We start from the raw sequence: 26636 nt of genomic DNA on the forward strand, positions 1-26636 counted from the left end.
TAATTCCACAACAGCCATTCATATCCATTAAAAATATCCTGAGTATTTTTTCAGTTGGCTCTTACATTCCAATAATAGACAAGAAAATACCTGTAAAGATGTTAGAAAAACTCTGTATACATTCCTATCTATACATCTACCCATCCCCTATTTGGCACTAGACCACAGTGGTGTTTCTTCTTCAAGAGAAGTCAACCTTGAATAAACAAAATTATTTTAACCAGAAGCACTACTGACACTTCTCAGTAACTATTTTTAAAAGGTTGGGTATAAGCAAGGCGTGTCTGGGTGGCTCAGTGGGTTAAGTGTTCAACTCTTTTTTTTTTTTTTAAAGATTTTATTTATTTATTCATGATAGTCACACAGAGAGAGACAGAGAGGCAGAGACACAGGCAGAGGGAGAAGCAGGCTCCATGCGGGGAGCCGACGTGGGATTCAATCCCGGGTCTCCAGGATCGTGCCCCAGGCCAAAGGCAGGCGCCAAACCGCTGCGCCACCCAGGGATCCCTAAGTGTTCAACTCTTGATTTCTGTTCAGGGTCTCAGGGTTCTGAGATGGAGCTCCACATCAGGCTCTGAGATGAGCATGGAGTCTGCTTGAGATTCTCTTTCTCCCTCTGCCTTTCCCCCAGCTTGTGCTTAGTCGCTCTTTCTCTCTCTCTCTCTCACATAAATAAAATCTTAAAAAATAAATAAAAGGTTGGGTTATAAGCAAAATTAATTAAAAGCTTTACTGTCACTTTAAAGTACAGCACAGATACCCTTTCCTTGTCTCTCTGGACAATAAAATCTCCAAATACACCAAAATTGCAATGGTTGCTATCCTTAGCCTCAGCAAGTGTATTGTTGATAACTTCCAAATGATTACTAAGTTTTAAAAACTGAACTTCTGATTAAATTTTTAAAAAGTAGGTACACTGCTTTTAGGTTAAAAATTGATGACATGGGATCCCTGGGTGGCGCAGCGGTTTGGCGCCTGCCTTTGGCCCAGGGCATGATCCTGGAGACCCGGGATCGAATCCCACGTCAGGCTCCCGGTGCATGGAGCCTGCTTCTCCCTCTGCCTGTGTCTCTGCCTCTCTCTCTCTCTCTCTGTATGACTATCGTAAATAAAAAAAAAAAATAAAAAAAAATTGATGACATGTTTAGATTTAGAATTTGAATAATATCCTAGAGAAAGGAAGACATTTACACAAATAGTAAACAAATTCAGAGTATAGTATTAAAGTGGCTTTACTAAAAAACTAAACTATTTCAGGCACCAAGAAAAAAGCTGGACATATCAGGTATTCTAGATATTTTCCTTTCCTTAAACATTATTTGAAAACTCAGTACATGGTATAATATGTAGTCTTAAAGTGTCAACAGACTGGCAAGAAGAAAACGAGAAAAAATAAATTTAGAGGGCATTAAAATAGTACTTCCAATATAAATAATTCAATATACTTATTAAAGTCTTTGTCTTTTATAGATTTATTATATATGACTGATGAATCCCTGAACTCTACCTTTGAAACTAATAATACACTATATGTTAATTGAATTTAAATTTTAAAAACTTAAAAAAAATAGTGTATTGCATATTTGAAGGCTGCTCAGAAGGTAAATCTTAGAAGTTCCCATAAGAAAAGATTTTGTAACTATGTACAGTGATGGATGTTAACCGGACATTGTGGTGGTCATTTCCTAATATACACAAATATCAAATCATTACACTGTATACCTGAAACTAATATAATGTTATATATCAACTGTGCCTCAATTTAAAAAATGTTTGAATAGAGACACCTGGGTGGCTCAGCAGTTGAGTGTCTGCCTTCGGCTCAGGCCGTGATTCCGGGGTCTGGGATCTAGTCCCACATTGGGCTCCCTGCGGGGAGCCTGCTTCTCCCTCTGCCTATGTCTCTGCCTCTCTCTGTGTGACTCTCATGAATAAATAAAAAATATTTTTAAAAATGTTTAAATAAATTTTTATTTATTTTGAGAAAGCACGAGTTTTTCTATTTAAAGTTCTATTTAAAGTTTTTCTATTGCTGTTTAAAAGTTAAAAAATATTTTTACCTCTGAAACCAACCAATTAATATTAATAGGGTAGAAACAATGTAAAACAAGCATAAAGGAAAATACAGAGCCATGAAGCTTAAAGGCAAACTTTCAATTCAAGATGACAAACATCTATCTCTATTCCCTCTTGAAAGCCCAACAACATAGTACTGGAGAAAATGATTCAGATAGTAAAGACAAAAGAATGGAGACAGACAAAAGCAAGAAAAGGAAATATAAAAGCAAATGCAAAAAAATAGACAACTGTCTTAAAATCCCAGAGAGGCTGGAAGCTTAGAGGCACTAGGTATTGGGGAGACTATACAATATGAAACAAATTGAAAGCTTCCACAAGGAAGGCAAATCACTGCTTAACTATTCCCTCCATCAATGTAGGAGCTTAGGCAGGAAAGTGGAGAACTCTTCTTTGAATGGTCCTTTACTGAAATTTGAGAGTTCCTCAAATAGCAAGCTTCCACCTAAAACTGTAAATGAAGCCTGCTCATCTTCAAGCTCCATGAAATCTTACAGGACCCTCTGATCAACTTTTTAGTGCCTCATCTTCACTCTAGGAATGGACTAAGGATTTACAAAAGTTAGAAGAAAGCCTTCAAAATGCAAAGGACTAAAATAAATAGACATGAAAACAAATTAACATGGAAGAAACCCACAAAATTCAAGGAATAGAAAGAAAATAAATGCTGGGAAAAAATTTTGCCACCATAACAGACTATGATGCTATGAAATTACTCCTTAAAATTAACATGATTGCTAAGATACAAATTTCAATAGAGTAATTGGGAGATAGAGCTGAGAAAGTCTACATAGTAAAACAAAAGCAAAGGTAAAAAAAAAAAAATGAAACGTGACCAATAAACTTAAAAAGTGAAAGGAGTTAGGTGGCCAACTACCAGAAATTCCAGAAAAAATAAAGAAAAGGGAAGGATCATAATTATCAAACAACAGCTAACCTCTGAGCTCTTACTATATTGTAGTCACAGTTCTAAGCACCTTATTATTTAATATTACTCTAACTCTGTGAAGCAGTTAGTACTTACATGTTCTTTTTATCAATAATGGAACTAAGCTATAGACAAATTAAGTCATACAGCCAATAAGCAGGAAAGCTAGAATCAATTGTAGGCAGTCTGACTCCAAAGTCCAAGCTCTTCATCCCTATCCCGAGATCTTTAAACTCACAATTCCAGATTCAAAAGGAAAAACAAATGCCCAATATAATGAATTAAAGCCCCACATTCATGGTAGAATTTCTTAACAGCAGAACTAAGAGTTGATGCAAAAAACTTTCAGAGAAAATAAATAGGTTATATATAAAAGGAATGAAAATCAGATGACATTTTACGTTCTCAATAGGAACATTGATTGCTAGAAGTCAACAGAGTAAAAACTTAATTTGATCTGAAAATGATTTTGAATTTAGAATAATACAGCCACCCAAACTATCAGTTTATCATTAGACACCTTTCCTTAGGGAGCTAATGAAAGATGTGTTTAAGCAGAAGAGTAGTCCAAAAAAGATAACGACATGGAATCCAGAAAAAATTCCAGGCTCTGCTTCAAGGAAACCATGATGGAATGCTACATGATTAGCTTTGAAGGGGATCCAGGAGACTAGCGAGTGCAAAGACAATAGAGGGCTCAAGGAAGAAGTGTCCAGGAATAGGAGTGCCTCAGATTACAAAGTGGAGTGTGTAAAAATGTATGAGACCATGATGCAGCCAAATAGTAATAGGGAAAAGAAAAGACAATTCTTAACTCAAGGAAAATTTTTAAAAGGTTTTCAGGAAAGGAAATAAAATAATAATAAAAAAAAAAGGAAATAAAATCAGCAATGAATGATATTATAGTCATGATGTAAACTCTGACTTAAATAAAAAAGTGAGATTTAATCAAATTATAAGGACTGAGGGTGAACATAGGTAGGAAATGTGAGGGAAATTCAAGAGATGATGTCTAAAACTGATAAAAAACAAAACGTAAAAAGCCCTGAGAGAAAAAGCATATTATTCAGAAACAAATGAAGTAACTAACAGCTGCCTCTGAGAAATCAGACTTGAGAATAGAGAAGAACATGAGCTAGGGACTGAATTACTGATTTTTAGTAGACGCCTTTCAGTGTCTCTTAAATTTTATTTTTTAAATGTCTCTTTGATTAAAGAAAAAACAACAAAGAAAACCTCCCAGATATGTCAATAACCTTAACTTGGGTTTTGTGGTACATACTTTACCCGTAGGGAGGTCAGGAGTGTATATACTTCACATGCTCCGATCCAGGCCTTTGTTCCCTGTAACCTGTTATTAAGTTGAGAGGCACCCTGTGGATCAAAACCTTCCTTCCATGCATCTTCAATCATAGACTGAATTTTTGGAATGCAAGGAATTGACATACCTAAAATTATACAAGCAAACATATTACATGACAGTTACTAAAGTACTAAATAGTATCAGTTAGTAGTACACCACGTGCTCTAGAGGACCTATAACACGGTTTTTAAGATCATTACTCTTGACATTTTCTATTTTATCATTTTCTCTTCTTCCAACCAGAATTCAGGTTTTAACGTAATTATCCACCAAAACACTTCTTCGTTACAGCTATTAATTGTATGCACTATATATGAATTCATTCCATATTATATGTACAGGTGATCCTTGAACAATTCAAGGGTTAGGAGCACTGACCCCTTACACAGTCAGAAATCTGCATACGTTTTGCTCCCCCAAAACTTTCTTAAAGATTTTATTTATTTATTAGAGAGAAGGAGAAAGACATTGAGATATCACAAGCAGGGAGATTGGCAGAGGGAGAGGGAGACTCCTTGCAGAGCTTGATCCCAGGACCATATGAGCTGAAGGCAGATGCTTAACCAATTGAGCCACCTAGGCACCCTGTGCTCCCCAAAAACTTCACTACTAATAACCTACTGTTGACCAGAAGCCTCCCCAATAAATATAAAAGGAACAGTTGATTAACATATATTTTATATTATACATATTATATACTGTATTCCTATAATAAAGCTAGAAAAAAGAAACTCATAAGGAAAAAAGTCATAAGAGAAATAAAATACTAGACTAAAAAATCCATTTATAAAAATCCATGTATATGTAGTTCAAACTCATGTTTTTTAGAGGGCCTATGTTATCAGTGGACAAATTGAGAGAACTGTATTTCACATACCTTTCAAGCAATCATCATAAGCATCATTTTGCAGTAATGATGAAAGTAGCATCTGGAAATTTCTGTAACCACAACCCCAACCTTTGTCACCAAAAGATGAATGAAAGTGATCCACCCCTGTGGAAAGCCACACGCGTCTCACATCTGTGGCAGCATTCTGATAGTATCTATGAAGTGCTTCAATAATTCCTAAAATAATAATAAAAAAAGAAGATTTAGAAGGATAAGCTATCCTCTTCTATGGCTGTCTCATCTATTTCTAGTACCAGCCCCTCTCCTCCCTCAAGTGCCCCATCTAAATCCTGTCAATTCCATCTTCTTTATCTTTTGACTGTTATAACCTTAGTTCATGTCTTTCTTGTTACTACTATGCAAGTTTCCTGATACTAGCATACTACTTACTTATTACACAGAATTGAAGTGGTTTACATCTTTCATTTCTGCACCTGCAAGGTGCACATAAAAGTATATTATTGAATGAATGTTATACTTGTCTATTATTATACATAGTGTTGGACATTATGCTCTCTGAAGCTCATCAATTTGCTCCCAATTAAAAACCTTTAGTAATTTCCTATTACCTAAAGAATGGTTATAATCCATGGTATATGAAGCCCCACAGCAAGCTATCCTCTAATTTATCTTTTTCTCCAACCATTCTTCTTGCCATAATTTTGGCTGTCACCTAACTGAATACATTAAATGTTATTTTGCCCATGGAATTTCTACTAACAATGTCTACTAAGCACTTTTTATATACCTAGCACTATGCTAAGTGCTAAGATACGAAAATATATATATAAAGATATATAACATTTTCCTTGAAATCTCATGGACTCAGACCATAGTAAGTACTATAATATGGATAAACAAGGTGTTAGGACAGAGTACATGTGATCCTATCCTTTTGCCTCCTTCTGGTATACACTTCTTGTATTTTGAAATCCTACAGATACTCCACAGATCACATGCTCATGTCTTCACAGACCCTTTTCCTGATTCTAAAACCCAAACAAAACGGTCCTCTTTCCCTGAACACACACTGCATTTATTTGTTGTGCTCCTAGGTACTAGCCATATTCTGTCACGAGAACACAACAGTTTTGTGTATACTTTACTTCTCTACAGACTCTGTGAAGGTTGTGGGCAGGAAGGTCTGAACTGGGTAACGCATACCTTCTCAATAGGGTATGTGGTACCAAAAAGACAATCACTGAACTCCTCACTTGAATGAGGGTAACTATGGGAAAATCAGTTTTGTCCTTAACAAGATAGAGCAAATAAGTCAAAACAATTAAATGAACCAAGAGTAGTAGCTGTGCCTGGCATATGAAAGATGGAAATATATATAAGCATTTCCAAGGAATTTTGAAAGGTAAGATTTACAATCAAGAAAAAGAATAAAAGACTATGTAATTAATTGATTAAAAATGGTAGCATGGAATGGATACTCTAGAATTCAGAGAAAATAAATGTGAACTTCAGTATCAGAAACTTTGATGAAGAAAACAAGATTTGAGAGAGATCACTGAGAATGAGAGGGAAACCTCCCCCCCCCCAAAAAAAAAGAAGTAATGAACATTCTAATATACGTTGGCATACTTATTACTAAGACAATGGTGCCTCACTGTCTAGGTAACACGGTCTTAGCAACCACATCATATAACTGCCAAAGAAAAAGTTCCTCATAATAGTATTTTTTACCCTTAGCCCTTTAATCTCTTTAAGATATTACCTAAGATGAAATCTATCTTTCGTTAAATTATAATCTATTGTTAAAAAGAAATAAGAGTAACTAATAGCTGCTTCAATTAACATTTGCGTAACTAACAAAAATAAAAATCTTTGCCACACAATCACTGAATTCCAAAGCAGTTTATAAAAAGGACATAGTACATTACAGAGTAGTATTCTTTAATCTTCTACAGATATATTAATATTAAATTATATATACTGTACCACATTCTATAGTAATTCTAAAACATATGCACAAATAGAAATTAAAGGGTGACATAAATTAAAATAGAAACTCTAGTATTTTCTTCCTGTACACCTTAATAAATCATATTCCACATCTCCTGGAATGCCCTAACTATCCCACAGAAACCTTTTTACATGGAGACCCTTGAAGAAGTATAAAGACAGCCTTCAGAAACACTCATGGGGTATGAAAATACATGGCATTAGGGAATTACAGATAAGTGGGGAAAGTACAGAGTTGCTTTCCTTTCTTATTGCTTGAGAGCAATTCCTTTCTTATTGCTTATTGCTTATTGCTATTCCTTTCTTATTGCTTATGTATATTCAATAAGAACTTACAAGTGCTGTTATATATGAGGAAAAAATTAAATCCACACCTCCTCTTTCTCTCTCTCTCCTGTCTCATACAAATAAATCCCATGTAAATTAAAAGTAGAAATAGGAAACACAAAGTACAAATGTTTACAGAAAATATAAAGGAATATGTTTATGATCTTGAAGCTGGGGGATTTTCTTAAATTACTTAGGATATAAATAAGGACAAAGACTGAGAAATTTGATTATAATCAAATTTAAAATTCTAATTAAAGATATCATATACAAAATTTAAAGGTAAATTACAGATGTTGAAGAAAATATTTGTATTTCATGTAATCAACAGAATTGATGTCCTGAATATTGAAGGAACTCCCACAAACCAGATAAGAAAAAGATAACTCAATAGAGAACAGACAAAGGAAAGGAACAGGAAACTAACTCAGGAGTAATCAGGAAAATGCAAATTAAGTACTACTCTAAGAAAATACTAGAAAGTATTTTCTTTCAAAAATGAGTGGCAAAAATTAAAAAATGTCACCATATAAAGTATGAGTGAGAATACAATGATGCAAATGTAGATTATGATCATTTTGGAAAATAATTCTGCAATAACCTTAACAAGGTTAGAGATGTATATTCCCTTTAACCTAATATTTCCAGTTCTGAATGCATTACTAGAGAAACTCTTAAAAAAGACCTCTTCACAACAGGAACAAACTGAATGTTGCTGGCAGGGAGATGGGTGGGGGGATGGGGCAAATGGTGATGGGCATTAAGGAAACAAACAAAAAGACCTGTTCATAATTTCAGAGTAAGAAACTGGAAACAACCTAAATGTTTGTCAACATGAAAATAGGTAAATTAGTTGTGTGTGTTTCCTCATACAAGGAAATACTAGTATATACTAGAGTCAAAATGAATGACGTACAGCTATAAGAATCAACATATTTGAAGTACAGCTCTAAGAATAAACTGACCAAATAAAAATATATAAAGAATATATACATATATATATATAAAGATCTCAGTGTCTATAACTATATTAAAACAATAGAGTAGCCACTATCTCAGTATGACTATTAAGCACTTGAGATGTGCTTGCCAAATCTAAATATTCTGGAAAGTATAAAATACACATTGAAATTTGAAGAATGTACAAAGATTGCAAAATATTTCATTAATAGTTTTTAATATTGATTATATGTTGAAATAACAACATGATGGACATATGGGGTTTAAAATATTAAAATTCACCTCATTTTCTTTCTTTTCTGAATGTGACTATAGGAATTTAAAATTATATATTTGGTTCACTTATACTTCTATTACACAGCATTGATCTAGAACATAGTAAACAATAAAACTTCTAAAAGGTTCATTTTCAAATGTCAAGTAAATGAACACAATATAAAAGTAAATTATTTTTAGGTGAACTCTTTAATGTAAAAATAGAAGTGCAGAAGTTTCCAAAAAATACAAAAAATTATATGAACAGTCTCACCTAAAAGTATAAAAACTATGGATTATTAAAATTAAGCAAAATTCAAATAATCCTGATTATTACCTCACTGTTATATGAATTACTAAAATAACAATTTTGATGTTTAAGTACTCACCAGAAGTTTTTGTTTTTCCATCATCAATACCAATAGCTAGAGATTCCATCATATCAGCTTTTCTTCTATGAAATTCAGATGGATGCATTCTTCCCCTATTGACTTCTATCTCCATATTTCGTAGTTGCTGTTGTTTGTATCCTCCAGAGTTATCTAAACCATATTGTCTCTATCAAACATAAAAACAAATGACTTAATTTTTATGTCCCTTTACCTCAATGAAGATGGAAACTTACTACAATTTTATTTGGAAATGTAATTTGAAACATTCTGGTGTATAGACTTTCATACAAGTCAATTCAAGATTTTTATTAGAGATAAATAACACACACACACAGAAACCCTGAGTTAATAAGAGTGTTTCTCTATAAACTACTACCATAGCAAGAGATTTGCTTTCCTTATAGTTGGGAAAGTAAAGAATCCTATATTTCTACTAAAGGTACTGAAAAAGGCAGATGAGTTCTGAACATATCACTGATTTAAGAAAGCTTGTCAGTTCTTATTTGGTTCCCAGGCTAGTCAATGAAGTCCTACTTAATCCATAATTCATTCAGGCAGTAACTCTACACAGTAAATTTTTTTTTTTTTTTTTTTTGTATACTGGATAGAGAATCTCAAATGTGTAACAGAGCCTCTATGGAAAAAGTTTCTGAGATCTAAACAATTTGCAAAGTTACTTAACAAACTTCCTATTTAAAATTTTTTTTTTTTATTTATTTATGATAGTCACAGAGAGAGAGAGGCAGAGACACAGGCAGAGGGAGAAGCAGGCTCCATGCACCAGAAGCCCGATGTGGGATTCGATCCCGGGTCTCCAGGATCGCGCCCTGGGCCAAAGGCAGGCGCCAAACCGCTGCGCCACCCAGGGATCCCCAACAAACTTCCTATTTAAATACTGGAAATTTTTTGTATTGATGATATTCAAAATTATGCAAGACAGGGAAAATTTAGGAAAAGACAACTTTTTTTCTTCCTCTGAAAGTTGGTGGGAAAATATTTTGCAAATAAATGAATCACCAAGGAGAAAAATAGCCTAAATTAGATATTCCAAAATGAGAATTAGTCATGTGTGACATATCGGAAAAGAAAAACTCAGAAGTAGGCCGGAGAAAATTATTTGTACAATGCACATTAGTATATTAAAGGTTTCGACAAATCTTGAAGTATACAAACCTGTTTAACTGAATATTTTCAAACTTAATCATAAACCCTTTTTATTCCATAATCCTATTAGCACATAGAAAGAGAGCATTTAGAAACTGTGAGCATTATTAGCACAGGTAACACCATAGTCCACAGCAAATTAGGACTGAGAAAAGTAGAAAAATCTATTAAAAATATAAATGCACCAAAAATATATTAGATGCTGCCAGTTTAGTTTAGCAGATACCATCATCAACCTAAGATAAAAATCTCAAATATCATAAAAAATGCATTTTCCATTAAAAATGGGTCTTTAAAAATGCCTGAATTGCAATCACTAAAAGAATCTAACACTCAGGAGAAATTAATTCAAAGTTTCTCTTTTAAGTATCTATATAAACACTTAAATTCTGAATCTTGGTTTCCTAATGTGCCCTATCAACTTAACATAGGTTTGAATCTAGGCTTTATCATTTAATACAGCCCGAACCTGAACAAGTTACTAGCTATGTGAGCACTCGGTCTCTACTTCCTCATCTGTCATGTAGGGAGTTGTTGTGAAGATTTTGAGATACTATATATGAGGTTCTTATCCCAGGAAATGACCAGAGTGAATACTTATAAGTGGTAACTATTATGAATTATAAAATATAAATGTAAAAAAAGTATTTTATATACCAACAATGGCAAAACTAATAGGCTGCAGTATTGACAGCATGTTTGAAAAATAAGAATTCTACCAACGCAAAATACTGTAATTGTTTAATCTTTGTACCTGCAGCTTCTGAAATTCTCCCATTTCTTGTCGTGCTTCTTCAGATCTCCTCTTTCTGTCTTCTTCTTGTTGAAGTTGGTGAGCCAATTCCAGATCTCGAGAACACTGTACTCTATTTATGCCTATTAGATATTAGTTTAGAATAAAATAACAACTGTATTCAAATCTCATTATACGTTAACTCCTGTTTTTTAAATGAAGCAAATGCCATTATTTTGGTATTTATTCATGACTATGATGTCATGAAAATACAGTTTCTAGCAGAACTTGAACAGTTTCTATCATGGTACCACCTCCACTTAAATCACTAATACTCACTGAGTAGGTAGGCTGTGACAAGCATTTTTCATTAATTATCTCATTTGATCATTATAACAACCTTAGGAAGTTAGGTATTACGTACTAAGGAAACCAGAACTTTGAGATATTAATACTCTTAATTAGCAAAAAAGGAAAACTGGCTTTTAAAATAAACCGGTGGGAGAAAAGAAAATAATAGAGGGCATAAAAATATGTTTGCAAAGTCCAGCTTAATTACAGTCTGGTCTCAAACAAATAGTACAACTTTGCCACATGTTGTCCTGTTTCTTCTCTACTCAATACCCTGCAGATCCATTAGCTAGTGGCTTCTGGCCAGGATCTTGTCGCCCTGACTTCTAATTTGATATTTGAATTATGTATCTGGATATTCTTTCTTTCCTTCCAAATCTCTCAGTCTTTACTACATCTTCCTATTGGTCCCCATTTCCACTGCCGGAGATAAGCAATTTACAACTGATTTTTAGCGTACTTCTGACGCAATCTACAGTGATTTACTCAGGCCATACCTTCCATTATTTACCATAGGCTTATAGAATAATTTATGTACCCCTACAAAGCCTATCATAAACAAAAGAAGAGTTACATTCAGCTTCAGAGGGTTATTTTTTCCACAGTAGTAGAAAATCACTGGAGCAGAGGACTGTTCATCTTTGCTCCAGGGATTCTCATTTTGAGATTAGGCTGAGTAAGCAAGGAATATTGTACATGAAGATCCTATTCCTTGTACTGACAGTAAGTACTAAGATCAGTAATAGAGGATACTCAAGACCCCTGAATTATTAGGAGATTTCAATGTACCTTAAGAAAATGAAGCCCAGTAGAACACAATTGGTTTCTCTTAGGGTCTACTTTATATTGTTTCATTGGGACTCTGAAACTCACAGGATCTTTCCACTTCTAAGGCATCACAATGATTTTTTAATCAATGACACTACTCAAAGACATAGGGGACAGAGAAAAAATTGTACAGAGTCACTTACAAAACTAGTAAGTGATAATATAAGAAACTGGGCAAACTGGAAATGAACTTGAAAACAGTTAAATCATAAAGTTCACGTATTTTAAAAAAATTATATGTGTCATATGGCAGCTTCCTAGCTCATCAACTTTTGCTGACCTGATGCTAAATTCAGTAACTTCTAGCTGCTGAAATAGCCTCAACTTCATCAAACATATTTCTTAAATTGTACCATATTTCACTGTCTTCTAAATATTGGTATTTTGGGGCAAAACTCTGGGGTACACACCACTAGTTTAGTTGCTGGTCACAGCAATTCCTATACAACTTTTCTGTGAAACAACTTCTAAAAAGAAGTTGAAGGGAGGGCAGCCCCGGTGGTGCAGCAGTTTAGCGCCACCTGCAGCCCGGGGTATGATCCTGGAGACCCAGGATCGAGTCCCACGTCGGGCTTCCTGCATGGAGCCTGCTTTTCCCTCTGCCTGCGTCTCTGCCTCTCTCCCTCGCTCTCTCTGAATGAATAAATAAGTACATCTTTAAAAAAAAAAAAAGTTGAAGGGACATTAGAATTCTTTAAAGGTACAAATTTATTTTTAACTGGTATGCTTTGTTCTCTCTATATCACTACTCTAAAGATTCAATATATTCTAGGCAGCAGAAATTACATCACGAGATTCTTATTTTTAAACACATCAACATACCTTGTCCAAAGTTGCTTTCTTCTAAATGTAAGTCGACATGTTCCTGAAGAATATGGTAATTTGTACAGATGAGCCCACACATAGGACAGTCATACAGTGGTTGATCATGGTCTGTTTTGGAGATATAATTTAGTTGGTTTTTTAAAACTTCAAGATTTTTTCACCTGAAGTCAAAGATTGTCTACTGCCCAATAACCAATTAAATAAGTAAAAGCTCTTTATAGTTGGATTTAAAGCTATTTTCTAATTCTAGAGTCAAAATGGAAGGCTGAACATAAGCACAAATCTCTTACCGGTATAATAAAAGAAAAAAAAAATAATAATAAACAGTTGGATCTGTAGTTAAAGAAAGAAAAGTATAAAGGAAAATTAAAATGGTAAGTAGGGGCCAGTCTATGCATGAATTTTAGGGACTAAATTGTCAGCACCCTTCCTCCAAAACTGAGTGGTGAGGTGCAAAATTCAGCACAAAGCTTTCAGCATAAAGCTTGGAACTGGGATCACACTGCCTAGTTGGGAGCAGGAGATCAAAGTGCTGTATTCACCAAGCAGCACTGTAAGCAGACAGGTGCAGCTTGCGCAGGAAAGAAGCTGCACCCTCTGCATGACCAAGAATGGACTGATATTGTGCACAGAAGAGGGACACAGAACACTGAGCTGAGCAAGCCATACATGTAAGGCCTGGTCTGGAAATGGAATAACCATATTTAGAAAGTAGCTGAGACTGCCTTGTAGCTTTTATTTCTACTAAGTGAATGTGACTGGTCTTATTTTAGGTGGATCGGCTGACCTTAAAATTGAACTAAGTCAATCTGATATGTTTGGTGAGAGGCTGCATTCAAAAGATTTAAAATGAGTTGATATATACTATGGTGGTGAAAATGGAAACCAAGTCATTGAGTTATCTAGGGTTGTTCTTTCAAGGTAAAATTCATTCAAAAAGAGAAATTAATTCAACACTTTGGTGAAAATTAGCCAGGACACAGACAAGTACTGTTTTGGAGCTGACGATAAACTAAAGCTTTGGAATGGGAGCTGTAGAGATTCTAACAGTTTATGAAAATCTGGATTCAATGAGAAATGTTCTTCATTGCCAAGGCACAAAAGAGGAGAACACTCTCTATCTAACTGTGAATAGGAGAAGGATAAATCTCATTTCACTGACAGGACAGGAACATGAACTGCTTAAAAATATGTCCCTGATAGAATGGTTTGCTCACAACTCTAAAAAATTTGGAGCTACATTGGAAATTGTCACAGGTAAGTCATACAAAAGATCCCAGTTTGTGAAAGCATTCAGTGGAGTTGCAAGTATCTTGCAATACTGAGTTGATTTCCATGGAATGGAATACCAGGGAGGAGATAATGAATTTTTTTTTACCCTGATGACTAGTAGGCATTTTTTTTTACCCACCAAACTGTACCACACCTTCTAGCAGCCAACTCAAGGAACATACCCCACTGGCTACTGAAAACAAAACCAAAACAAAACCAGACCCGACCCTACACGTGGCTTTGTCATGGTGTCAACATTGCAGCCTTCAACTAAGTTCTTAAATGATATTTTCCAAAATGAAATGTAAAAAGAAAATGATCTCCCAAAGCCCCCTGGTAAACATAAAAATCCAAACCCACAATCTCCAAAAGCTGTGGGAAAACTGCAAAAGTTATAACATACACAAAATGGGAATACTAGAAGGGTGAAAGGAACAAAAGTTTTAGAGCAATAATGTCTGAGAATATCCCAAATTAATGTCAGACATCAAACTATAGATCTTGGAAGCTCAGAAAACACCAAGCACAGTAAATATTAAAAAAAACTACATCTAGGCACATCATATTCAGACTTCAGAAAATCGAGGATAAAAAACCTTGAAAGGAGCCAGAAGGAAAAACACCCTACCTATACAGGAACAAAGATAAGAATTACATACAGCTTCTCAGAAGTGATTCAGGTAATAAGACAGAGGAGTGAAATATTTCACTTTTCCAGAAGGAAAAAAACCCCATCAACCTAAAATTTTATAGCAATCAAAATTATCCCTCAAAAGTGAAGGAAAAGAAAGAACTTCTCAGACAAAATTGAGGGAAATTGTTGCCAGTAGACTTGCCACGCAAGAAATGTTAAATTCTTCAGAGAGAAGGAAAATGGTATTGGTCAGAAACATGGATATCCATAAAGGAAGAGTATCAGTGAAGCAGGAAATAGTAAAATAAAAACTTTTATTTTTCTCATTGATATAAAAGTTTATTCAAATAAAAATAGAAACAATGTATTCAATTATGTGGGTGTGTGTATATATATATATATATGTATATATGTATGTGCTTACATTTACTTGAAATGAATGACAGCAATGACACAAGGGATGGGAAGGAATTAAGAATAAATATCTTATTATTATAAAGTCTGTACTCCTACAGTGATACAGTGTCATTCAAAAGTAGACCTGGATTAGTTGTTAACATACACTGCAAATTCTAGGCCAAGCACTAAAAAAAGTAAGAACAAGTATAATTGATATGTTAAGAAAGGAAGAGTAGTGAGCAAGTGTCATCTCTTGCCTAGTATCAGGAGTAGAAGTCCAAATGCATCTTGATATCAGAATCACCAAGGAAAACATAATGCAGTCAAGTACTAGAGAGAACCCTTTACTCAAAGTAAACATAGAGAAACACACAGAAGAGAAAGAGCAGGATAACCTTCAGGATTAGACATTAGCCTGCCATGACCAATAGGTCTCTTCTAGCAGCCAATATACGGCAATTGGTCTGTACACACCTCTCTTGTGCCACAGAATGAAGGATGTCATCCCCTTCTGGCAGAGGATGCCATCCCACCTCTGGCAGAAGATAAATCCAGCAGTAAGGCTGGTTCGGGTGCCAGATGACACAAGTGGTTACACAAAACAAAGGAGTATACCTTATTGCCTGAAACGGAAAAATATTTCCAAACACAGGCTGTGAGGACTCTATATCTTGATAAGGAAGTGTTCCAGGCCCAAGGCTCATTCCTATGTAGCCAAATAGGGTCAAAAGACTACACGCATCACTGTTTTTCCCAATAGAAAATGAAATCATATGAGAGGCTCAATTAAACCATAAAAGACAGAAAAAAAGTAGAAGACAAAAAAAGAAGCTAAGAACAAGGGCAACAAAAAGAAAACAATAACAAATATCCAACTATAGAAATAGTCACTTTAAACATCTTTAGTCTAAACACACCCATTAAAAGACAGATTATCAGAGTGGAGCAAAGTACAAGACCTACCTATATGCTGTCTATAAGAAATTCTATTTTAAATATAAATACACATATAGAGGGATGCCCGGGTGCCTCAGTTGGTTAAGCGTCCAACTCTTGTTTTGATCTCATGGGTTGTTGAGATGGAGCCCTGTGTGAGCTCCACACTCCGTGGGGGATATACTTGAAGATTCTCTTCTTATGCCCCTCCCCCCTGCCAAATAAATGAATAAATATTTAAAAATACACATACAGATTAAAAGTAAAGGGATGGAGAAAGATACGTCATGCTAACACTACCCAAAACCAAAACCAAAGAACCAGGAGTAGCTATATTAATTTCAGAGAGGGCAGATTTCTGAATAAGGAATGTCACCCAGGATAATGTTACTACATAATGACAAAGGGTTCAATATTCCAAGAAGACACAATAATCCTTAGTGTATATGAGCCTAACAGAGTTTTTTGGTAAAGATTTTATTTATTTAATCATGAGAGACAGAGACAGAGACAGAGAGAGAGAGAGAGAGAGAGGCAGAGACACAGGCAGAGGGAGAAGCAGGCTCCATGCAGGAAGCCTGACGTGGGACTCAATCCCAGGACTCTAGGATCAGGCCCGGGGCTGAAGACGGTGCTAAACCGCTAAGCCACCCAGGGATCCCCGTAACAGAGTATTAAAACACATGAGGCAAAAATTAATAGAACTATAAGAAGAAACAGATGAATCTGCTATTATACTGTTAGAGAATTTTTTTTTCAGTTAGAGAATTTTTAACCTTCTCTTTTAGAAGTGGACAAATCCAGTAGGCAGAAAATAAGGATATAGTTTGACTCAATGGTACCATCAATCAACTGGATATAATTGATACGACAATAGCAGAATACACATTCTGCTTAAGCTCATATAAAATATAAAATATTCACCAAGACAAACCACATTCCAGGCCATAAAACATAATCTAGGCCATTAAACCTTAAGAAATTTAAAGAATTAAAGTCAAACAATGTCTGCTCTCAGACTACAAAGGAAATAAATAAAAATTAACAAAAAGAGCCGAAAAATCCCCAAATACTTGGAGATTAAACATACATCTAATTAATGTATCAAATCTCAAGAGAAATTTTAAAATATTTTAAACTAAATGAAAATTAAAGTACAACTTAAAATTTATGCAATGCAGCAAAAGCACTGCTTAGAAGGAAATTTGTAACACTGAATGAATGTATCAGAAAAGAAGAAAGATAATCATCCAGGTTTCCACTTCAGGAAACTAGAAAAAGAACAAGTTAAATCCAAGATAAGCAGAAGAAATTTTTTTAAAAAAATGAGCAGAAATAAATGAAACTGAAAACAAAAACTCAAGAGAAAACCAACGAAACCAAATGCTGCTGGCCAAACTAAGAAGAAAAAAGAGAACACCGATTGTTAACACCAGAAGTAAAAAGGAGAACATTATTACATGTCCTATGTACATTCCAAAGATAATAAAGTTATATTATGAATTAGGTCACAAATTTGTAAACTAGATGAAATGGACCAATTCCTTGAAAGACACAATCAGGTAAATTAATACCACCACCACCACCCCAAAAACAACAACAACAAAAACAAACCCTAGGTAAAAACCTAATAAAATATATAACAAGATATACACGAGAAAAAAAATACAAAATTCTGATGAGAGAAATCAGTAAACAACTAAGTTGAGAGATATTTCTTGTTCATGATAGGAAGACTCAATATTGCCACAATATCTATTCTTCCCAATTTGATCTATAGATCCAAGGCAATCCCAATAAAAAAAATCCCAGCAAATTATTTGGTGGCTATCAACAAACTGATTCTAAAATGTATATGATGAGGCAAACTATCTAGAATAACCAAGTTAATATTGAAGAATAAAACAAAGGACTGGTTCTACCTGACTTCCAAGACACTATAAAGCTACAGTACTGAAAAAAAGAACAAAGAGATCAATGAAACAGAACAGAGAGCCCAGAAATAGACTTATAGCCCAGTCAATTAATCTTTGACGAAGCAAAGGCAGAATTATGGAGGAAAGAAAATCTTTCAACAAATGGCGCTGGAACATGTGGACATCAAAATACAAAGAAAATGAATCTAGACTCAGAATTTAAATCCTTCACAAAAGTGACTTGAAAATGCAATACATGTACTAAAGATCTGTTATCCAAAATATTCAAAAAACCTCTTAAAAATCAACAATAAGAAAACCAAAACCAAATTAAAATGTGGCTGAAGACCTTCACAGATATTTTACCACAGAAGATATACCGATGGTTAAGTAACCATACAAAAAGAGATTCATGCTACGTTTATGAGATAGCACTTTAAGACAAAAAATAAATTAAGATGAGATACTACAATACAAATATTAGAATAGCCACAATCTGGAACACTGACAATACCAAATGCTGGTGAGGATATAGAGCAAGAGGAAATGTCATTCACTGCTGAAAGAGCTTGGCAGTTTCTTATTAGAACTAAACACACCATATTATACAATCCATTAATCACATTTCTTGCTATCTACTCAACTATCGAAAATTTCTGTCCGTATAAAAATCTACACATGGATGTTTAAAGCAGCTTTATTCCTAAATGCCAAAACCTGGAAACAACCAAGATGCTTTTCAGTAGGTGAATAAATACACTGTGGTACGTACAGACAATGGAATATTATTCAACCCTAAAAAACGAACTACCAAGCCATGAAAAGACATGGAGAAAACTTAAATGCATATTACTAAGTGAAAGAAACCAATCTGAAAAAGCTATATACTGCATGATTCCCAATGACATTGAAAAAAGCAAAAATACAGAGATAGTAGAAAGATCTGTGATTGCCCCAGAAGTTAGGGTGGGGGAGTGGTGACTAGGTGGTGCACAGAGGATTTTTAGAGAAGTGAAACTATTCTGCATAACTAAAATGGTGGGTAATTGTTATTACACATTTGTCAAATCCTATAGAACATACAACACCAAGAGTGAACGTTAATGAAAACTATGACTTTGGGTGACAATGATGGGTCAGAGTAGGTTCACTGATTATAAAAAAAAAAAAAATGATTATCACTTGGACAGTTATTTATAGTGGAGGAGGTTGTGAATATATGAGGACAGTGGGCACGTGGGTATTCTCTGTACTTTCTACTTACTTTTACTGTGAACCTGAAACTGCTCTAAAAAATGACATTCATTAGTTAAAAAAAGAATCTAGATACTCCTTACACTTAAAAAAAAAATTAACTCTAATGAACCACAGACCTAAATGTAAAATTCAAAACTACAAAACTTCTAGAAGATAACATAGGAAGGATGACCTTGGATTTGGTGATGAATTTTTAGATACGACATCAAAAGCACAATCCATGAAAGATCAAGTAAGTTGCACTTCATTAAAAGTCAAAACTTCTGCTCTATGAAAAACACTGTTAAGAGAATGAAAAGACAGGCTCCAGATTGGAAGAAATATTTGCAAAATAACTAACATCATAGAGTGTGTTTTCTGATCATAAGGGAGTCAATCTCAGAACCACAGAAAACCAGAGTCCAATACAGTTCAGATGCCATTGGGCTGGTGGTAAGTAAAAGCATGCCCTCTGAAAAATGGACTCTGAGTGTATTCCTCCTCAGAAAGGTTCTAAAACTACTCTCAATGTAGTTGAAACATTAACTGAATCAAAATTCTTTTCCATAATTATATTCTTAGATTGCAATAATAGCAAATGAACAATGTTATAAACTGTATTTAAAAAACACATTTGCAGGGTAGCCGCAGTGGCTTAGCAGTTTAGTGCCGCCTTCAGCCCAGGGCGTGATCCTGGAGACCCGGGATCGAGTCCCTCGTCGGGCTCCCTGCGTGGAGTCTGCTTCTGCCTCTCTCTCTCTCTCTCTCTCTGTCTCTAATAAATAAATAAGATCTTAAAAAAAAGACACATTTGCAGTAATCTGATTTACAAACCAATTTTTAGGACACCATATATTAAACTGAGACTACGGTTTTATTACATAAAATGAACATCTTACCTTCTGATGGAGTGTCTAAAAGACTGGCATGCTTTGTTTTCACATGATTTTCCATATCTTGACTGCAATCTTCTATTCTTCCACAGAACGGACATTCGGGAGGACTATACACTGTTTCATAAATTGATCCTTTTATTTTAGATAGGTCACACTCTTTCTCCCTACTTTTAAGGAATTTTCTAGATTCAGTTAAGTTCTCCGAATAGGCTTTATGTTTTAAAGTGTCATCCCTAGGCAGGCTTTGAGGTGAAGTTTTTGGATGATTAGATGCACAAGCTGAATGGACACTAGAATTAACTTCCATTCTACACTGCAAGGTGTTGTCCTTCCTGTTATCTGAAGTTCTAATTTGTATCGTATTGATCCTTGCAAAGCTTCTTTCTAGTTCATTTTGCTCAAAGTGAGCAGTTTCAATATGAAAACACATTTCATCATAATTCACACCTGACAACTTGCAAAATGGACATATAACTTCATTTTCCATGTGCACGATTAGAAGGTGAGCCTTCATGTCTGGTTCTGAGGTTACTGTTTCACCACAAATATCACAAGAAAACATAGTACAACCGGTAGCTAGAAAAGAACATAATATTATTTTAATTTTGAAAGGCTGAAGAGAAATGCATTCTATAAAATGATCTGAAACAAAGTTTTAACAAATATCTAAAACTGGATTATATAGGTGATAGTCTGATGTACTTAACTATTCCTCAAATGTACACACCTCACTATAAATCTCAACCAAACTTTCTCTACTGAATTTTAAATTTATGGTTTCAACAAAATAAAGGCGATAATAGTTCAACTTAAAAATAAATAGCTTTTAAAATGTTTTGAAAAGTGTGTCTTGTCTGAGGTAGAGAAAAAAAAATAATGTTCATAAAATTTCCCAAGTAAGACAAGTCAGTTATGAGAAAACTATAAGAAGAAATCTTATTAACTGATCTAAATACCGAAACTTAAAGTTGTTAACAATGGGGAGTGTAAATAAACACATCTTGGTACAGGAGTTAACAGTTAAAGAGCTTCAGATCGTGGGATCCCTGGGTGGCGCAGCGGTTTGGCGCCTGCCTTTGGCCCAGGGCGCGATTCTGGAGACCCGGGATCAGGCTCCCGGTGCATGGAGCCTGCTTCTCCCTCTGCCTATGTCTCTGCCTCTCTCTCTCTCTCTGTGTGTGTGTGACTATCATAAAATAAATAAAAATTTTAAAAAAATTAAAAAAAAAAAAAAAGAGCTTCAGCTCGGTCGCCTGGGTGGCTCAGTTGTTGAGCATCTGCCTTTGGCTCAGGTCATGATCCTGGAGCCCGCTTCTGCCTCTGCCTGTGTCTCTGCCTCTCTCTGTGTCTCTCATGAATAAATAAATAAAATCTCTAAAAAAAAAAAAAAAGAGCTTCAGATTTATCAAAGTAATTTAAGTAACATTATTGTCATCCTATAGGGAGGATTTGTCAGGTCACCAAAGCCAGAAAATGGTCAGCCAAAATGCTAACCCAGTTGGGCTCCAAACGCTGTTTTCTTGACGGAAAGAAAGAAAACACAAACAAACAAACAAACCAAAACAGAGTAACCAAGGTAGAAAAGAGCACCGATTCTAGAACCAACTGGATTACAAACTCAGGTTTCAAAATGTTACGTAAGACAATCACATCGCACGTCTTTGACGTTCGGTGTATAAAATGAATTGTACCAAAAATCAGCAGTCACTTTAGGGTTTTATGGACTACGAAAGCACTGGGTACCGACAAAAGGCGATGTTTGTTAAGAATCCTTAGAAAGCAACCACAGCCACAAACTTCCTACTTCGTTCAGCCAAGGGCTGCTTGAAAACAAACAGGAAGGGCGGCCCGGGTGGCTCAGAGGTTTAGCCCCCGCCTTCCGCCCAGGGCCTGATCCTGGAGGCCAGGGTTCGAGTCCCGCGTCGGGCTCCCTGCACGGAGCCTGCTTCTCCCTCCGCCTCTGTCTCTGCTTCTCTCTGTGTCTCACATGAATAAAGTTTTTTTTTAAAAATGTGAAAACAAGTTTCTGACTCTAGAAGGAAATTCTCCCAACGCACCAGGGGTAAGAACGTCACGCCCAGTTTCTTTTCTTCCCGGGGCCAGACAGCGGAGGGCTCGGAGCGGGGGATGGGGGATGGGGGATGGGGGACGGGGGACGAGGGACGGGGGATGGGGGATGGGGGACGGGACGGCCGCAGGTTCCTACCCGCCCGAAGGTCCGGCCGCGGCGGCACTGCCCCAGGCTTAGCTTCCTCTTCGGGTCCGCCGCCGGCGCCGTCCGGCTCTCCCGCACAGAAGGGCCCGTCCAAGGAAGAACTGACGCAGGCCCTCCCTACACCCAGAGATTCTCAGTTAACCAAGAAAAGAATCGGCGCCTCCAAAACACTCGAAATTCATCACCACATTCAAAGAGCCTTTTCCTCTGTCCCCGCCTCCCGGAAGGAAAAGCCTCCCAGCCTGCACTGCTCCACGCTTCTCGGGGTCGTGGTGTCTTCTGGGAGTCGTAGTCTTTTGCATCCTCCGTTCAGGATGCTGACTCCTAATGTACTAGGAGAGGCGCAGGAGGCTCTGAGAATTTCCAGAATGAAATCCTACGACGGTTTGTTTGTTTGTTTGTTTTCTTTTGTTTGTTTGTTTGTTTGTTTGTTTAGAACGATTGCAAGGACCACAGGAGGATGGTGTTTAGAAGCAGCCCAGGCTCTCGTGTATCTCAGGTGGCTTTGACTCCCCCTCCTGTAGACTGCAAGGGAATCGCCTTCTCTCAGGCCCTGGAAATGTAGTCATCCTTCTTCTCTCCACTATCCTACCAACGCATTAGCCAAAATGGCAAATATGCTCTCCTTCCCGCATATTAAACTTGGGAGTATCCAATCCTCTCAGCACTTTCACCCTCATACTTTACACGACTCCTACAAATGCAAGGATACACACACAAGTTCAGGGCACTATTCCTTAAATTTTTTGTACCATGCAGTAGTTACAAGCTGAAAACAACCAGAATATCCACAACGGAAGACTGGATATATTATGATATTTTCCTATAAGGGAATTTAGAGTTCTTAAGATGATTTTGTACCTCTAGATTTGTTGATAGGCAAATATATCCATGTCAGGTTTCTGAATAAACATTTAAATCAAAAATATCTTTAATGCAATTCTATTTATGTAAAACTGCCTTTGAGTGTATGTGTGTTTTTGTGAATAAAGAAGGCTGAAGGCATATACTCCCAAATATTACTAGCAGTTGTCTCTTTTTAATAGGTTTTGAGGTATTCTCATTACATGAGTCCACAATGCCCTAGGGCCTGACTACCACGGTATATCAATAAAGGGCTTGTGATGCTACCATGTGCCAAAATCTAAACTGCTCTAGTTGGAAGATGACTAAGACAAGTTCTTGCCTCCAGGTTACAAGATCACATGCATCTTATTTTTAGGCCTCAGTTGTCATTTCATTCGATAAATATATAATGAGTGTATATTCGAAATGCATTTTGCTTGGAACTAGGGCTGCAGCAGTAACCAAAATACTCAAAATGCAGGCTATTTGAAGCTTACACGCTCTTGAGGCAGAGAAAAAGAAGTTAAACGAACTGATCGTGATAAGTGCTATGGGGAAAATAAAACTGGGTTATTTATATGTGGTACTAACGTAGTTAGAAAAGGTCTGTCTGAGGAGCTGAGTGTGCTGCTAAATTTTGCACCAACAGAAGGTAGAACATTCAGGGCAAAGAAAATAAGAGCAAAGGCTGTTAAGACTGAAGGAAAAAGAACATTTGTAACCTAAGTGTAATGTTCTAGAAGGAAGAGTGGTGGGGATCCCTGGGTGGCTCAGTGGTTTAGAGCCTGTCTTCAGTCCAGGGTGTGATTCTGGAGTCCCGGGATCAAGTCCCACATCGGGCTCCCTGCATGGAGCCTGCTTCTCCCCCTGCCTGTGTCTCTGCCTCTCTCTCTCTCTCTCTCTCTCTCTCACACACATGAATGAATAAATAAAATCTTAAAAAAATTAGAAGGAAGAGTGGTTACTATGGGAAGTCAGAGTTGTGGGCAGGGGCCAAATAATGTAGGCTTTTGTAGAAAACTATTAGAATATTTAAATAGGAGAGTGGCATAATCTGATAATGTACAGTATATTTGGGGTTTTGTGCTTCAATATGGCAGGCTAACCATGTACATTTATATTTCCTGCCTCTCAAAATCTACTAAAATGACTTAGAAGAATAAAAATAATAAAAGTAAATGCTAATGAGATTTTAGCAACATTTAAAAGCTAGAAAAAGGACAGATGAGTAGTAACTAACTTGGCTAAGAAGTCAACAAAAACTAATCAGTTTATACAAAAGAATTCTGGAAATGTTCAGAAATTAAAGACTAGATACTCCTGAAAAACGTACTAAAACTGGGCCTGAAGAGAGGAATAGTCTGCTGAAAAGTCTGAATAAGGAGCAGTTAGCACCCCACTTCCAGATTTCCTCAATAACCAAGGTGCCAAGTTACCTTTCCTTTTAAGACAGAAGGCTACAGTTTTGATTTCATGAAGAAACTGAATCAGAAAGACTATAAAGTCAGAAATGCACAGCTAAGAGGGGTGTTAAGGTGTTAGACTATAAGTGGGTAATAGTGAAAGCTAAATACTGAATTATGAGGCCATTTTAACCCCCATCACGTTCTGATGTCTTATATGTGCCCTCCAGACAGGAAATTAAAAGATTCTTCTCCAGGGAAATCATTGGTCTGAGAGAAAAGATCTACAGATAAAGGCTTTTAGATAGTCCTCCAATGAAACAGCCAAAGTCCCATGTTATTACTCTGTAGGGAGGCCAATAATGGGCAAGTAAACCATCACCTGATAACCAAGTTTACAGTAGTTTTCTTTAGTGTCTCACTCTTAAATATGAATAGATGCTCAAGGATCACCAAGCATTAGCGTATGGTGGTGGCAGGAAAGATGAAACCCAATACTATCATAAAGGAGAAGAACTGGGCAGCCCAGGTGGCTCAGCGGTTTAGCCCCACCTTTGGCCCAGGGCCTGATCCTGGAGCCTCGGGATCGGGATCGAGCCCCACGTTGGGTTCCCTGCATGGAGCCTGCTTCTCCCTCTGCCTGTGTCTCTGCCTCTCTCTCTCTCTGTCTCTCATGAATAAATAAATAAAATATTTAAAAAGAAAAGAAAAGAAAAAACTGTGAAGAATCAGAGACAATGAATGAAAAAGAAAAAAGTACTTTAAGGAAACCACAAGTTAATATCTTCAGAGAGACAAAAAAATATTTAATTCCTGATTCAAAAATAGGAAATAGCTCTTGGGACTAAAAATACAATAGCAGAATTTAATAATACAATAGCAGAATCTATCCATCTACCTATCAATCTATCTCAATCTACATCTATCTATCTATCTATCTATCTATCTATCTATCTATCATCTATTTCAATCCAGAGCTGGAAGATAAACCAAGAAATTTCTCAGCAAAAAGAACAAGATAGAAAACAGGATCTTCGTAGGGGCAGGAATGATTTGTTATTTATCTTCTATATTCCGTGCCCAGCATCGCATCTGGAAAAGTCTCTTTCAATGCTGTTGGACTCCAAGGCTGGATTACAAAGTTTCTGTGTTACACTAATTTAGAATTCCTTATTTGCAACTATTCATCCATCAGGGACTATCTTTTTGCCAGAATTCACAGATGTCATAGAATCCGAAGTTTAAACGGCAAAACTGAAACCCGTGAACGAGCAGGACGCACAGGAAGCGGTTAATGCAGCTGAAGCCGCGGAGCCTCCCCGGTGGAGCCCCACGAGGTTGCACTTTCCGTCGTGCACCCCCAGCGCGGCTCTAGTATCCCGTGGCAGCGCCCGGCGCCGCTTAGGCTCCCCATCCACACCACCTTGAAGGATGAATGACTGAATCAGCAAACGCAACCCACGCATGAGTGTGAACGGAGGGGAGCTCGCGCGGAGGACGAGGTCGGGAGGACGCGCGGCTGCCACCGCGCGCGCTCCCGGCTGACACCCGGGAGGCGGGGCGGGGGGCGGGGCAGATGCAGGCCACGCCCATTGAGGGGGTGGAGCTAGGCCTCTCGCTTGCGTGCAAGGGCTTCTGGGAGCCGAGCCTCGGGGTCTCGGGGAAGGGGCGCCGGGAGCCGCCATCTTGAGCTGCCGGCTTGGTCGCTGCGCTCGACGCTGGGGGCGGAGTGGCGGCCCCGCGGTTACCTGTACCGGACGCCGCCGCCGGGAACTGGGCAGTTAAGACGCCGGCTGGAGTGCCACGTTAATGGGTAAGTCG

The 26636-nt window shown here is 36.8% G+C and overlaps 2 protein-coding genes and 1 pseudogene across 5 annotated transcripts in view; 2 read left to right on the forward strand and 1 right to left on the reverse strand.

Moving 5' to 3' along the window:
* Window positions 1-22776, reverse strand: part of ZUP1 (zinc finger containing ubiquitin peptidase 1) — a 28393-nt gene extending 5617 nt beyond the window's left edge. For both annotated transcript variants that reach the window (XM_055310978.1, XM_055310977.1), the window contains exons 1-7: window positions 22558-22776; window positions 20355-20927; window positions 13060-13170; window positions 11080-11201; window positions 9159-9327; window positions 5245-5433; window positions 4287-4452 (exon numbers count right to left, since the gene is read on the reverse strand). In XM_055310978.1, the coding sequence (XP_055166953.1) occupies window positions 4287-4452; window positions 5245-5433; window positions 9159-9327; window positions 11080-11201; window positions 13060-13170; window positions 20355-20913 (1316 nt within the window). In that variant the 5' untranslated portion in view covers window positions 20914-20927; window positions 22558-22776. The remainder of the gene's footprint in view (window positions 1-4286; window positions 4453-5244; window positions 5434-9158; window positions 9328-11079; window positions 11202-13059; window positions 13171-20354; window positions 20928-22557) is intronic.
* Window positions 13434-15274, forward strand: LOC129499748 (eukaryotic peptide chain release factor subunit 1-like; annotated as a pseudogene).
* A 3688-nt stretch (window positions 22777-26464) lies between the features above and the next one.
* KPNA5 (karyopherin subunit alpha 5) overlaps window positions 26465-26636 on the forward strand; it is a 42490-nt gene continuing 42318 nt past the window's right edge. For all 3 annotated transcript variants that reach the window (XM_055311084.1, XM_055311086.1, XM_055311087.1), the window contains exon 1: window positions 26465-26628. Coding sequence is in view for 1 of the 3 variants with exons in the window: in XM_055311086.1 (XP_055167061.1) it covers window positions 26625-26628 (4 nt within the window). In the remaining 2 variants the exon portion in view is untranslated. The remainder of the gene's footprint in view (window positions 26629-26636) is intronic.

The sequence above is a fragment of the Nyctereutes procyonoides genome, unplaced genomic scaffold (genome assembly GCF_905146905.1).
Source record: "Nyctereutes procyonoides isolate TBG_1078 unplaced genomic scaffold, NYPRO_anot_genome, whole genome shotgun sequence".
NCBI lineage: Eukaryota > Metazoa > Chordata > Mammalia > Carnivora > Canidae > Nyctereutes > Nyctereutes procyonoides.